The sequence below is a fragment of the Scomber japonicus genome, chromosome 2 (assembly GCF_027409825.1).
Source record: "Scomber japonicus isolate fScoJap1 chromosome 2, fScoJap1.pri, whole genome shotgun sequence".
In the NCBI taxonomy this organism is placed as follows: Eukaryota; Metazoa; Chordata; class Actinopteri; order Scombriformes; family Scombridae; genus Scomber; species Scomber japonicus.
In genome coordinates this window covers 37,698,840-37,714,789 of record NC_070579.1, presented here as the reverse complement: position 1 = coordinate 37,714,789, position 15,950 = coordinate 37,698,840, and the positions used below count along the sequence as shown (strand labels likewise).

Sequence of the window (15,950 nt, the reverse complement as noted above, 5' to 3'; positions counted from 1 at the left end):
CTGTAGTTTCTGCAGCAGTGTTGGCTCTAGTCTTGTCATATCAGCAGCTGTTCAGCCACGTCATCATGTTGAATCAGAAGCAGAAGCAGTCTGATTAACCAGTGATTTCACCATTTTGGTACAACAGCAATAATAATAATAACAATGATGACATTCTTCAGGTAGCACTCATTGTTTTCTTGTATGCCCCCTGGCATTGTAAAGAATACTGCAGCGAGCAGAGCATTGAGCATAAAGCCCACTGTACATGCTTGTAGCTCACACACCATCTGCACAGGCCCACACCAGGTGTCTTACGCAAGTATGAACAAGGCTTCAGGGTCCTCAGTGGATGTGGTGAGAATGTAAGAATTTAGGTTTTGAGATTGAGAGTTTTGAGATGAAGGTCAAATCACACACACACACACACACACACACACACACACACACAGTATACACAGAATGTGAGAAAGCCTTGCTGCCCTCTCTTTTAACTCAGCAGGAGAACTTGATGCTCCTCTCTTTCCACACTGCTGTTCTCTCCCTATCTCTCTCTCTCTCTCTCTCTCTCTCTCTCTCTCGTCTCTCTCTCTCTCTCTCTCTCTCTGTCTCTGTCTCATCGCTCTGCATCACCACACGCACACACACTTTTTCCCAGTAAGGCAAGTAGTTGGATGCCCATGTGCACGGCAGCACAGCATGGGTGGAACCCTGCTGGCTCGGCCTCTGTTGATCAATCGACACCTACTAATGGAGGGAGAGATGAAAGGGGGGAGAGATGGAGAGAAGGAGAAAGTTACAGAGATAGCTGGACGGGAAGGGAACTGGCTGATATGGGATTAAAAGGCCAATAGCAATATGACATGCTGAGTTTTAAGAACTTATAAACTCACCATGTTCATGGCAGAAAGAAAACATTTAGCAGTCCTCTCAGAACATCTTGTGAAACAACGCTGACCATTAATAACAGCTCTACAGTAGATCATACAAAATACAACAGATTCATTGACAGTTCTGTCAAAGGTGTAGTGTAGTAGACCCTAGTGACTAGGAGGGCTGTCTAGTCTTCAGTGTGCTTCAAATAAACATTCAGTTTCATCAGACCATAAGTCAAATGTGCTCTGAAAGACTGGAGGGAAAACCCAGCCAAGAGAAAGTGAGGAATTTAAAGTGAAAGACTAAACAATCTGAGGGGAACTTTTTATGAAATGAGCTGATAGATATATAGATAGATAGATAGATAGATAGATAGATAGATAGATAGATAGATAGATAGATAGATAGATCTGGATTCCAAGATGGCGGCAAAGTTTAAATAATTCAGCTCACCACAGGAGGTCCCTCTTTGATGTCTCACTTTGAAGAACGAGTGCATCCCTCTCTTTTCCTCTGTTCATCTTCTCGCCACTCATTCACATTAACCTTCTCACAAGTCAGCCACTCCACCCCTCTTCCACCGCCTCTCACCTCACGTTGTCTCTCCTCTTTCATCCCCCTGTTCTTTCAGTATTATCATAATGTATTCCAGTGTCTCTACTTGTAACTCTCCACTTTTTCTATCTTCTAACCCTAACCCTAACCCTCAGGTACTTTTATGACTTAAGTCACATGTATGCGTTGTGCAGATACATGTGTGAATGAATCCATGCCTCTGTGTGTGTGTGTGCGTGTGTGCTTTACAAAGACATGAGTGTGTTTCATAATCTCTTCAACTCGTCTAACTTTATCTTTCAAATTAGATCAAAGAAATTCCTCAGAGCTTACAACACACACACACAAACACACACTCAATCCAACCCCAATTACACAAGAGTGTTTGCATCATTATGCATGATTAGTCAATTATTTAGTGTAGAAACATGTACCAGTAATGCCAAATATAATAAAAATAACAATGTTCGGCCTTATGATTTATTAAGGAATCATCAAATCCAAATCCAAACTCTAACAGTTTAAAGATTAACATAAAGTCAACAATAAGATGAGTTTACTAGTCCATCTCCATGTTAACTGGCTTCAGAATGAAGTGGTTGTAGTGGTTTATATTTCTCAATAAAACAAATATTTTCTTTCAAATGTTGAGCCATTCAATGTATTTATATTTTAATACCAAACCCTTTTCTCTTGAGGCAGTAGATAGCTCCTTACATTGTTGGCTAGCTCTTTTTTTCATCTGGGTTGTGGTCTCTGTTGCCATGGAAGATCCATCGCTGTAAGACTACAACAGTTCTGCTCTCAGTCTAATGGCGGATGTCTTCAGTTGTCACTCCAACTTATTTTGTTTTTTCGTTTTAATTTATTCATATTTCCTGAATACAACAAAATACCAAATACAGACAGGACAGGAGATCATTGCATCACAAATCCTTCTTAACAGATGATTGTTGCTTTCTACCTAAATACTCATCAGTCAACTACAGTTAATTTCAATTAACAGTTATTTTTTTAAGTGTCTCCAAAGTGAAACACACACACACACACACACACACACACACACACACACACACACACACACACACACACACACACACATAGCAGCAGCAGCATCCCTTTAATCTTACATGCTGTGTGATCCTGTGGGACCCCTGTGGTGAAAGAAATAGAGAAACTGTCATATGCTTCAACTCAAACACACTCACAAATATGTGTGAATATACTCTATATGCTATATATACACACACACACACATACACACAGTCTGTGAAGTGTTGAACGGGGCTGGCTGGGTTTATTTGGTGGTGCGCCAAAGCAGGCAAACACTTGCACACACTTCCCTCCTCATCAGCAGCATTAAGCAGGCAGAAGAGTTTCCCTGTTTCAAGTTTTGGGTTTTATCTGACACTCTGAACCAGCATCTGGGGGGTGAAGGCTGGCTGGTGGAGTAGCAGTGCTGTTTTAAAGTTCATTTGTGCTGTGAAAAGGCAGTTTGTGCTGAAAAGAACAGCACAGTGTCATTACTCGCCGTCCTCTTTATGTCTTTTTCTCATCCTGCTGTCTTCTCTCCACCAGGTATTCTCTACAAAGGCAATGGTGAGAACATTTTCATTTCCCAGCAGCCCCCTGTCATCAGCAGCATCATGGGTAAGGAAGTAGTTTTGACTTGTTTGAGTTTGACTTGACATTTGCATAATGGATAGTAATTTTATTTGATCATTTGATCATTTAAATATGTGAGCTACAGAATGAATATGTATGATGAGAAACATCTGTGTAAGATAGAAGTCAGGTTTTTTGATTGGAGAAGCAGGCCTTTAAAGAAGAGACCAAGTTACTTTTTTTTTGTGTTACTTTCCCAATTTGAAATGTGTCCATTCTGTTATGCAGGGCAGTACTTATCAGTGGTAACCCTACTGTTGTTCTGTCACATGGTGTCACCAGCCACTTCCTGTTACCTGTCAGTTTTGAGCTTCACCATATGGGTGTAATGCCTTTGAAGGGTCACTCTCTCTCTGGGGTGTCAAACTCATTTTAATTCACAGCCCAGTTTTATCTCTGGTCGGCCAGAACAGTTAAACCATCGCATAATAACCTATAAATTATATATATATGTAAATGTTTCCTTCAAATCTGAATCACATTGCAAGTCAGTTATCTTAGATTGGACGTCCATGGGCAGATCAGAAGCCTTGCCTGTGAATAGCGAGCAGAAATGTGTGTTTTATTTAAAAATTGGAATTACTTTTTGGCAGTTTTCATATTTTGCAGCGTTATTGAGTGGGCCGAATTGGACCCCTTGGTGGGCTAGTTCTAGCTCACAGGCCCTATGTTTGACACCCCTACTCCATCTGCTCTTTGGGATGGTAGACAGAGCAGCTGCTCCACAGTCTTTGCTGGTCTTCACCAACAGAACACCGTTGAACAGCCTGCCTTGTGAAAATGAACACAGAGTCAGCTCCAAACTTGTGTAAAAATAGATTGTAATCTCCTAGGAAACGGACGTCGCCGTAGCATCTCCTGCCCCAGCTGTAACGGGCAGGCGGAGGGCAACAAGCTGCTGGCCCCCCTGGCTCTGGCCTGTGGAGCAGATGGCAGCATCTTCGTTGGAGATTTCAACTACATCAGGAGGATCTTCCCCTCTGGGAATGTTACCAGTGTCATGGAGCTAAGGTAAGAGGGGAGGGAGGATGGCTGCTGCTGCCAGATCACGGATTTGAACATTATCCAGAGAATAATATCCTGTCACTGAGATAAAGATCTCACTGACAGAACTCATGATTCCTTTTAAAGTGAGGCCTCTCAAAAAGCGTTTCATTCACAGTTCTCAGGTCCTCATGTGGAGTCAATGTGAATGCATCGTTTTTAATGGATTTGACTTAAACTAAATAAGAAGAAAAGATTGACTTAAGAGTTCTTGGTTTTTGATTAAAATCTAGCATTAAATTTCATCACTCTGCTTCAGCTTTTCCTTCCTGCACTCAACTGTTCTACTTCACATCATTGGTCTTGGAGGACTTTGAAGTAGTGCTTGAAAACTCAAAAGGAAGAGAAAGATGAATGCATGACTAGATTGGACACTTTGCCACCACAGTAATAAACATTTGAGCACTTACACTTGAGCCAGAGTGCTAAAAGATAAAAGAACACTCTGAATTTTAGGGAGAAAAACATGCTTCTGACATAATCTGGGCTGCATATTTCTCTTTAACAGCCATCTGAAATATTTTTCCTATTGTTGTATCTCACGCATGTTTCACATTTTGACAACTTCTAACTGTTTTACAACTTCTGATTTTCTTTTTTCAGTAAATGCTCTTTTGGTTGTGTTGTAACACCTCTCAAAAACCAAACTGTCTACTAACTCTTCTCTCTTTTCTTTCCTTTGCTTGCACTGTATTAAAGAAACAAAGATTTCAGACATAGGTAAGAGTGACTAATCCTTTTCCACCTTCAACCCTCTTTTCGTCCCTCTGTCAACACATGCACCATGTATCCAGTCTGTACATTCTTGTCATCTTTCTTTCTGTCTTTTCAATAAAATACAATATACAGTTCTAGCTCTACTCGGCTCGGCTCGGCTCTACTCGACTCGGTTTTTTTTGTGTTTCCACTAGGGATAGTACCTGATACCTGCTACTTTTTTAGTACCTGCTCTGCCGAAGTTCCAAGCGAGCCGAGCCGATACTAAATGTGACGTCAACAGACTGCCGGCCACTGATTGGTCAGAGTGTTGTCAGTGGAAGAGTCATGAGCCATCCCACACAAGAATCAAACCCGCCATTTTTAAATACCAGCAACAGTGTTACAGCGATTTGTTTCCCGTCTCTTGCTTTGAGTGTGACAAAAAACAGAGCAGCAAGTACACCATCGCCTCCATGTCCGTGCTATGACGACCCCACCCACGTTGAGGAGGTACTATAGTTATGGAAAAGGTCGTTCCTGATACCAGACCGAGTCGAGCCGAGTAGTGCTAGAACTGTATAGTGGAAAAGCGCCAATTGTTGCTTGTTCCTGGCAACATTCAGACTTGAGGACACGGATGTCCTTAACACAAGGTGGCAGTTCATCAAGGAGACATTGAACTGTATCAGGCTGTTAGTAAGGCTCATTTTGCTAAAATGATTCCTCCTTTCAGTCCAGGAGTGTTTTAAAGCTGAGGACTGCAACATGTAGGAGAGAAGAATTTCAAGTGGGCCAGACAGACGGATGACATGCAACCACCGTTACACATTAACTAATGAGCTTAAAGGATATTCTGCTTAATTACAACTTGGGTCTTATTTTAGTTGTTTTGGCAGCTGAAATGTTAGTAATAATCCCCCATTACACAGGAAAAAGCTCAGCTGTGGGGCTGTTTGAAACCTGATGTTTTGAATGTTTCTTTCCCATCTAACGTCTTCACTAAGATCACTCTAATCGCATAATTACCAATAGAAACAACAAAACTACAAAAATTAGATCAAAATTGTTGTAAAGTGGAATCACCCTTAAACTACGATTTACAGCAATGTTGCAATCAGACTAACATAGTGGAATGGGGCTGCTTTGTCTCCCTCTGTCTCATTCTCTTTCCACTCTCATCTTGACAAGCGTTCACACAAAGTGGAGTCTATTCTTCTGCTGTCAGCTCAGATGAAAGGCACAGTCATCACCTTTAGCAGCAGCCCCCCAGCAAGGAGAGCTGGCAAGGAGATGTGCAGGGAGGGGTGGGGGTGGAGTGGAGACAGTGTTGGGTGTGGTTACTGGTCTGTCTTCTTTCTCTGTTTTTCTTTATCCCTCCCACTTCCAATCCTATGCTTAGCGTTTTTAATGCGTTCAAGGTGATATATAATTGTGAAAGTGAGAGTTCCACCAAACAGTATCATTTAAATTGCAGAATTAATTATGAGGATGAGCAGTGATGTGAAAATGCTGTGATAGCTTGCAGTGGTGGAAAGTAACTACACACATTAATGATAGGAATGTGCATGAGCCCAACTAATCAGTGGGTTTAACAGACTACTGATTGAATATTTGCTGCATGCATAGATAACGCGTAAAAAATAATATTCATAACAAACAGCAAGCTTTAACTGCACAAACTTGTATTCATTGAAATGATAATCAGCCTTCATTTCTTTACAGAAACACATTAATAGAAAAAATCTTACAGGCTTACAGACCCCTAAAATATAACAGTGTGGATTTTATTTCTCCCCATCATGAACAACGCTGAGCATGTCCTTTATAGTCATGTTAGCAATGAGAGACATAGCGTTAGTTTTCTCTCTGAGACTTTTGTCACACTTTCAAGGAGCTACATCATACTCCCTCCAGTCAGCTAGCTAGCAGGCTAACTTACTACTGAGTTAAGGTAGCCAAGACCAGGAGTAAAAAGTCACCCAGTGTCAGGTTCTATTTCAAAATAAGGTGAAGGTGGTTTACCGAAGCTTAGAGCTCCTCCTAGTGGCTGAAAGTGAAAACTAGAGCTCCTTCTAGTGGCTGAAAGTGAAAACTGCTCTCCAGTAGCTGTTAATGAATCATTCAAACTAGACTGTGTTCTGTGCTCAACTCTTCATTAGAGTGGACAAGTTTTTCAATGAAAAAAAAAACATAAAAAAACGAACACAGCACAATGAACGATTATTCAGTTTTAATGACACATCCCTAATTAATGAAGTTATATATTATATTATATTATATTATTATTGTTATATATAATATATAATGAAATTATATATATAATAAAACGGTCTAACCCCTTAGGTCCAATTGCTACCAAATGTAGATCATCATCAGACCAAGCTTATTAAAAGTTGTATAAAGCTTGTAGATATCTCATTGAGTTTTTAAGACATTGACTAATGGACTTCAGAAGGGCGTGGCTCAGCACATAAATAGACTGAAGTCGTCAACTGTTGGGTCTATTATCACAAAAACCACAGGAAGTGTCCACATAAGTATATGAAATATATCCTAAAAGTTTCATTCAAATCTGCCACTGGGGGGTGCTACAAATGCAAAAAAAAATGTCTGTGGCATAATACAAACCAGCATATATCAGCAGTTTTTTGTCAAATCAAACAAAACTGATTTCTATTTTAATTTCAGAAATTAGTGAAAAATTGTAATGTAAATTTATGCTTTGCGGCTATATTTGGTTTTAGTTTTTTGGTCACTTTGAGGCAGCAGGACACACTGTAAACACAACATATGAAAAATCATCACCTGTTAACAGACCGTTGATGTTATTTCCACCTCCAGCAGACATAGAACAACATTAGAACTCATTTGTGAATTTGAGTTGTGTTTCTATCCACCCTTCTAGCTCTGCTTTGGTCTCAACCAGCTCCAGAGAAACATATCTAGCTCTTTAGTTGCTTTTTTATTATCTAGTTGCCAGTTTTGTCCTTTCCACTTAAAACAGCTGCATGCTGTGGCCAGAAACAAGGCCATATAAAAAACAAAATAATGAGCTGAAAGAGGCTAAAACACTGATTAGAGCTCTGTAGAACTTGAGTTGTAGAAGACTTGAGTTATTTGAATAAATCCTGAGTATAATTAGGTTTTTTAAGGCCATATGCTTTTTATATTGATAATGCATCCACCATCAAATTCACTGTTCTTGCATCCCCTGTTCCATTGTGTGATTTAAACAAACACATCAAAATGTGCTGTTCTGTCTCCTTGCCTCCTTTTCTCGTTCCTTCCTTCTGAAAATGCAGCTTAACTCAGTTATTTCCTCTTCTGTATCTGCTGTTACACAGAGAGGGAAGCTCCGTACCTGGAGCTGCTTTGCCACTGGCGAGACACAATGATTGGATTCCGTTTTTTTGACTCATCCAAATGTAGTTTTCAATTAAATTTCACTTTTTAATTAAAAGACAATTTCCTCTCGGGAGGACAAGTCGTGTTACAGAGGTTTTTTTTTTACCACCTTCTTTCCATCCTCCATGTTTACTTATTCACACCATCTTGACTTTGTATTCTGTTTCATTTGCTGTTATCATTCTTTCATTTTATCCTCTCTTGCTTGAGTCTCTCTCTCTCTCAGTCTTTTGTCATTCAATGTCCTTCATGTTTTTATCTCATTTTACAGCCATAATTTCTCTCCATCTTCTCCTTTTTCCCCTTAAATGTCATTTGTTTCTCCATTTTATTTCATCCCCTCCAAGTCTTTCTTTTGTTCTGTGTTCTGTATCATTTTCTCATACTTCTGTCTTACTTCTCCACCTTTTTTCTTCTTTTGTCTTTCCCTTCATTGTCCTAGCTTCTCTCTATTGCCTGTTCAGTCACATCTTTTAATGCGCCCTGGCATGTTAAGATGATCAAGTGGCATCCACATGTCAACTGCATCCTCAGGCTGTGTGTTTCTGCATTCTACTACACACACACACACACACACACACACACACACACACACACACACACACACTGAGACAGGTTTAAAATAGGCTTTGTCATCAAATCCGTCCTCACAAGTTGCTTTCTTGGCACTTGGACTATAAAACTGAACAAATGAACCTCATTAAATGTTTAAGGTCTGAAAATGAAAAAGAAAAAAAATGGAGGCAGTATAATCAGGATGTCATTGTGTTTAATTAACTGAATGGGTTTTGCAGACAGGTGGAAACACACAGACTGCCTTCGTACTATATTCTGACTGGACTGGCAAGTTAAATGACTTTACTTTTGATTTCAAGTTTAATCACATTTTCTTCACAGCTTCTGTGCCACTGTATGTGTTTCAAGTTTCTCTGAATCCATGGATTTGGTCTGTGGTGCTGTCTATCCTGGATCTTTGAAGTTTGGGTTGTATCTGGTTAAATAAATATTACAAGAAATCCAAAAATCATGCCGAGCCTCACACATACAGAAAAACACAGTCTTTCTCTCACACACACACACACAGTTTGTCTATTTTTAACTGTCTTCACTAACAGCCTGTGATCATATGCAGATTATCACCAGCCACTTATGGCCAGAGGCGAGTGCACATGTATATATATCCATGCCTGTGTGTGTGTGTGTGTGATGGATATTACATGACAGTGTGGCAGGCATCATCACGAGTGTGTTGCAGACAAGTGATGGCCCATCGCACCCATGTAGCTCTGCTCAGACTGACAGACAGACCCACTGTTACTACACACAAACACAGAAATAATAACACACTCTCTCTCTGTTTCTGCCTCTCCTTCCCTCTCTGTCTCACACACATACAGTACACACACCAACACTAACCACCCATTACTCCACTGGCAGTAAATGAATACCAGTTTATTTGCTTTCACTTTATTATCTTCGTTTTTATTCATTATTTCTTCATTGTCATCAGCTCTAGAACATCTCCATTTCCACGTGATAATGACGTAGAAACCAAAGTGTAACTTTGCCTCACTGATAATAATTTTCATTTATTTGTTTTGGATTATTGGTTTGATGATTTACATGAACACTAATACACAATGCTAAGTGGTAGGATGAAGGATGAAGGATCTTGACAGCATAGGACTGCTTCCAGGTGTGATGTCTGGTTGTATGTCTGTATTGTAGGGGTGTGACGATACACTCGACTCACGAGACGAGACACGATATTGGGTTCACGAGATCAAGACGAGATTTTAACTCTATTTTTAAGAAAACTTCAATGAGGAAATAAATGACTATTCTTTTATTTGAAATTCATGATAATGAATCCCCATATAGATATTTTATAGATGGATCATGTTGGTATTTATGGAACAACCATAAATACAAAAGTTAGATACAATCACAAATACACAAATACCAAAAAGTAAATTATAAAGAGTAGAAACAATTCTAATATATAAATAATATAAATATAAATTAAATAAAGAATCCAATTATCACAAATTACAACATATTGCTAATAAAAACACAGAAATAAAAGTAAGTTGCATAAATACACAAGTAGAACAACATATAAATTGTGTTATAATTTGGTAGTGTGACTCATACTTTTGGCACCATTAGGCTTCCATAGCTGTGCTAGATTATCTGCTCCTCCTACTTCAGGCTCAGTGTAGAGACCTGAGGTTAACTTACTGCTGCTCCTCTCCTCATCTCATACTGCTGACTGAGATCTTCTCAGCAGGTAGAAGCTCTAACAAGGTTAATGATCCACACGTGACATTATAAAAAGAAGACATGACGTGCAAATGAGCGATAGAAAACCCATCCTCTTTTTTTGTTTTGTCTTGTTTGGTGCGCTCCTTAATTATAGCTTTGCGAGACAATATTCACTTTGACGAGAAATATTGTTGCGTTACCGTCTCGCGAGATCTCGTGCCCCGATATCTCGTCACACCCCTACTGTATTGTAACTATTTTATTTGTGTTGTGCTTTTGTTTTGGCGGTGGGGATGTGGGGAGAAGAGATTAAGAGGGAACTGAACTGAATTGAGGGGAGACATGTATTATGTAAATGGTGATAAAGTGTAAATGCAGAGGAAAATCGAGCGGATGAGCAGTCTCGGGTTACTTTCAGTCTGACGAGTTACATGTAACAGCATTATGTAATTTAATTTCAAACTAAATGTAAGTGTTACAGTTACTGATAAAATGTTACAAAGGGGGTTACATCTGAAGTCAGACTTCTAAGATCATCTTTTAATATTTAACATGTTACTAAATACATATATTGCTGTTTTTGATTCTTTGAAAGCAATATTTTTTGATATTTTGTAATTAAATAATGATGTGGACTTACATCGTGTCACAGTACCAATTAAGCCCATGCCAGACTTTTGACTCATAAAATATATTTATTTTATATTCAATCAATCAGTCTTTATTTATATAGTGCCAAATCACAACAAAAGTCATCTCAAGGCATTTTGCACATAGAGCAGGTATAGGCTATACTCTTTCATTTAATTTAAAGAGACCCAACATTCCTACATGAGTAAGCACTAATGAATACATTTTCAAATGAGAGATAAATGTTGCCTTATAAGAAATGATCTCTCTTATAAATCATGTCAGTATCCATGAAAAACAGCTGATCTTAGATTTTGGTTGGTTGAAAACAATTTGAAAATTAGAAAAGTAATCAAATGTAATAAGTTACATTACTGTGATTGAAATAGTAACATTACTTATTACATATACTAGTACTCTATAACCTATTACATTTCCAGTAACGTTCCCAACCCTGTATATTGTTAGGTCATCTGTGTTATTCAGTTGCATAATTGATTTCCCATAAATGGGATTATGAAATGATATACACAGAGCATGTAAGGACAAGGCACAAAAAGGCAGCTCATCTCGTGTAATGTTTCGTGTTTCCAGTCACACTTTGGATAGCATGAGAAGTGGGAAGATAAACTGGTGGTGAGGCAAACAATCTGCCAAGGACACACTGATGATGTCAGTGCCTGTGTCCAAAACCAACTATATTCCTTTTAAATGATAGTCAAGTCAAGTTGTTCTTATTGATGTCAATGATACGGACATTATAGCATCCCTGACCCATTTCTTTCTTGTTTCTATCTTGTTTATCCATAGCAACAACCCTGCTCACCGTTACTATCTAGCTACTGATCCAGTAACAGGGCAACTCTATGTGTCAGACACCAACTCACGAAGAATCTACCGACCCAAGATGCTCAGTGGGGCTCGTGATCTCATCAGTGAGTCTCTTCTTCATTTTAGAAATTGGAAATGTTTTAAATATGACCCAGAGATTTAGTCACAAAGATACACAGTTGGGACTATTATAGTGCAATGAATGCATAATGTGTGTGTGTGTGTGTGTGTGTCTAGGTAATGGAGAGGTAGTGGCCGGTACAGGTGAACAGTGTCCCCCCTTTGATGAAGCAAGATGTGGAGATGGAAGAAAAGCTACAGAAGCACAGCTGCTGGGACCTAAAGGTGCATACACATAATCACACACACACGCAAGTGAAGTTATTATTTAGGTCTTTCCCATAACCTCATTGACGAGCGTTCTTAATTTAAAAAATTAAACACAAGGGTTCAAAGTTTGACCTTTTGTAAATTTGTCCAGAAATGTTCAGAGTGACACATACTTGGTCTTACATTTATAACTGGAGTAAAAGTATTTAATCAGCTTTTCTTAAACCACAAAAACACATTAAACAATAGTTGAGAAGACTGACAGGGAACCAATGGGACCCGTAAGCTATGGGAGGATGGCATCCACCACTGAGTCCCTGTCATCTGTGGACGTTTTGTGTGGGATGACAGTTTTTCACACCGCATGTATCCTCTTAAAATGAGTAATGATTTTCATGCTTGAGTGGAATATCAAATCAAGTCATCATTGTATCATTTACAGAATGGGTTTTTTGAAGTTTTGAAATTGGATCTGTTCAGGCTTGCATCACAAGGCAAAAATATCACACAACTGAAAATTACTAAAAACAAGAAAGTATTAATTCAATACTACACTGAGTCATTTTTAAAAGCAAAGGAAACATTTAGCAGCTCAGCAGTTTTTTACATGTCAGACTTCATTACTATTAAGAAACTCTGAGAGTAAGAGTTTTGCTCATCTGTATGATATTTTCCACACATTTACTAATCCTGGTTGATTTTATTCCTTTGTTCTTACTGAATGCTTTTTAACTGTGTCTTTATTTCATTATCTGCTGCTGCTTAATGCTGATGCCTTTACATGCTGCGGCAGATGGATTTATAGTCTGTATGCTTCTACTCTTCGTAGGGATTGCGGTTGACAAAAATGGTTTGATCTACTTTGTGGATGGGACTATGATCAGGAAAGTGGATCGCAACGGAATCATCTCCACCGTGTTGGGTAGTAATGACCTCACTTCTGCAAGACCTCTGACATGCGATACCAGCATGCACATAAGACAGGTAAAATTAAAAGTGTACCTGAATATATGACATCCATCCACCCTGATAATCTGTTTGTAGCATTTAACTCCACTGTTACAATGTCACACTAATGCACTGGAGCTACAGTTTAATTTTCTGTAAAATATGCTATAGTTAAAATATGTAATTTATAGGAGAGAAAAAATGGACAAAAGAGAGATTGTTCAGTTGGTTTCTTCTGGTGTCCCATTAGACAAAAAGAACCCTTTAAATCCCAGCAAATAGAGATCTTGATCAGGTGACATTTACTGACTTTTCCTCAATTCGTATCAGAGAAGAGAGAAATGTATTTTCATACATGATGTGGACCCCAGAATGGAAGGACTACACACACACACACACACACACACACACACACACACACACACACACACACACACACACACACACACACACACTTTAAGCGTTGTTTAAGCTGCTGTCTTGTGAGTGTGTGTGTGTGTGTGTGTGTGTGTGTGTGTGTGTGTGTGAAAAGAAGAATGGAATGGAATGGAAGAATGATAGTTAGACAATTTCTTGTAGCGTTTAAAGTTTATTGAACTTTGACCTTGTGTCCTTCTCTGCAGAATTAAGCTCAGTTTGACTTGTAGCAGTTATCTGTTATGACATGGCAGCCCACACATCTTCAGGTTTCACAGTTGTTTATGTAGCTTAATGGTGTTCTAGTTTCCAGCATACAATCACCATTATATGCATTTGAATACACTTAATGATTACTCCTTATAGACTGATTAAATACATCATCATATCAGGGTTTAAACTGTGTGGAAGTGTAGTAGACCAGTAGATGCTGTCTTTAGAAACTGACTGTGTGTTTGTAGCATTTTTCACATTTAATGATTTAATGATTTTTATTCAGTTACTTTAATTGCAGTATTACGTGTTCATGAATTTGTTGATAAAATGTAATTTCTCTTAGTGACTTTAAAGTGTGTGTTGTCTACATTCGGGTTTATGTCATTTATTTTTTGGCAATGCCCTCCCAGTCAGTATTCTAATAGAAAGTAGCACTCAAACGTTATTTGGGTGAGTTAGCCATCAGCAACTTTCTCTGAAGTGATCCCTCTCCCTGTGTGCCTCACCGTGGACTGTGCTCTTCAACTCATAATTTAAAGTTTTAGTCTTTATGCAGATCAATTTTGTAGCGATACTACACAGAGTCAAAGTAGCTGTATTAGAAGAAACTCATTCTCCTCCCTCCCCTCTGTCATCTCAACATCCAGGTTCGTTTGGAATGGCCCACAGATCTGGCCATTAATCCCATGGATAACTCCATCTACGTCCTGGACAACAACGTAGTGCTACAGATCACTGAGAATAGACAGGTATTGTCTTCAGTAATCTCTAGTTTGGGATTTTCAGAATAAATTTGCTTTTTTGGGATTACATTAGACAATATAATACATTTATAATAGTGTCACAATCTGCAAAATCATTCAGAACTAGTATCCACTGAGGTGTTTGTGTGTGTTCAGGTTCGTATTGTGGCAGGTCGTCCCATGCACTGCCAAGTACCTGGTATAGAATACACTATGGGAAAGAGAGCGGTGCAGACCATGCTAGAGGGAGCTACAGCCATCGCCTTGTCCTACAGCGGCGTACTCTACATCGCAGAGACAGACGAGAAAAAAATCCACCGCATCCGCCAGGTGAGCTTCAACATTGAATGTCCTTCCACATCAGGTAGTAAAGTGAAAATCTGGAAACCTGATGACAATACATAATCAGATTCATGTGTGTTAGTTTCATATTCATGTCTTTGAGAATGTTGTTTTGCAAAGTGTTGACTTTCTAGAAGCATATATATAACAAGACATGTTTGTTTCTGGCCGTCACTCCACTAGGTTTCAACTGATGGAGAAATTATCCATCTGGCTGGAGCTCTATCAGACTGTGACTGCAAGGTACTACACTACAGCTGTTTCACACACTGTAATGTCAGTTCGCACAAAAAAGTGCCACATTCAGACCTCAATGTCATCATCATCATTTCCTTTTAATCTTATTTCCCTTATTATTATAGTTGCTTACTTTGCGACTGCTTTGTAATGTGAATCATATTAAATCCTATTGCCCCTGTAGAAATGAAGGATGTGTGTATTCAGTATTTGCCTGGTTTCCATACAGAGAGGGTAAGCTGTGATTCAGATAGAAATAGTCACTGGAAAAATATTTCCTTATCAGCTTTTATAATCAGTTTTTAATCACATGAAAGAGGATGCAAGGTTTCATAGAAAATACAAGTGTAGCCGTTGTATTTGTTGCAGTGCTCGGTGTGCTAAATGTTACACAGTAGAGTTGAAAACAGGCACAGTACATATTTCATGGAACATTAAAGTTCTGAGTCATCATTGCTGTGTTATGTGCCTTAATCTTAATTACTTTATTCTGCCCTATTCCAGTTCATAACCAATGTGTAAAGAATGACAAGTAGATGCAATAGTACAGTTACTGTAGGTGGTATCTGCCCATTGAATGAATTAATAGTAGGAGTAGGAAAACATATATCAAATTCATGAGAGTCTGGGATTATGTTGAATTTTTTGGCGGTGCCCATATGTCTCCATAACACATACCAAGTTGAATTATTCATGTAGTTAGTTATTATCTGTCTCTCTCACTTCTTTTGTACTTCTTCCTACCCATCTCCCTACATCCTTTTGTTC

General features: G+C 38.8%; 1 protein-coding gene across 5 annotated transcripts in view; it reads left to right on the top strand.

Annotated features, from left to right (window-relative positions):
- Window positions 1-15,950, top strand: part of tenm3 (teneurin transmembrane protein 3) — a 237,767-nt gene that overhangs the window by 181,275 nt on the left and 40,542 nt on the right. For 3 of the 5 annotated variants that reach the window (XM_053329172.1, XM_053329151.1, XM_053329165.1), the window contains 9 exons: window positions 2,989-3,060; window positions 3,909-4,086; window positions 4,819-4,839; window positions 11,929-12,053; window positions 12,187-12,294; window positions 13,109-13,263; window positions 14,508-14,609; window positions 14,760-14,933; window positions 15,129-15,188. In XM_053329172.1, coding sequence (XP_053185147.1) covers window positions 2,989-3,060; window positions 3,909-4,086; window positions 4,819-4,839; window positions 11,929-12,053; window positions 12,187-12,294; window positions 13,109-13,263; window positions 14,508-14,609; window positions 14,760-14,933; window positions 15,129-15,188 — 995 coding nt within the window. The remainder of the gene's footprint in view (window positions 1-2,988; window positions 3,061-3,908; window positions 4,087-4,818; window positions 4,840-11,928; window positions 12,054-12,186; window positions 12,295-13,108; window positions 13,264-14,507; window positions 14,610-14,759; window positions 14,934-15,128; window positions 15,189-15,950) is intronic. The other 2 variants (XM_053329180.1, XM_053329158.1) reach the window with 1 other exon arrangement.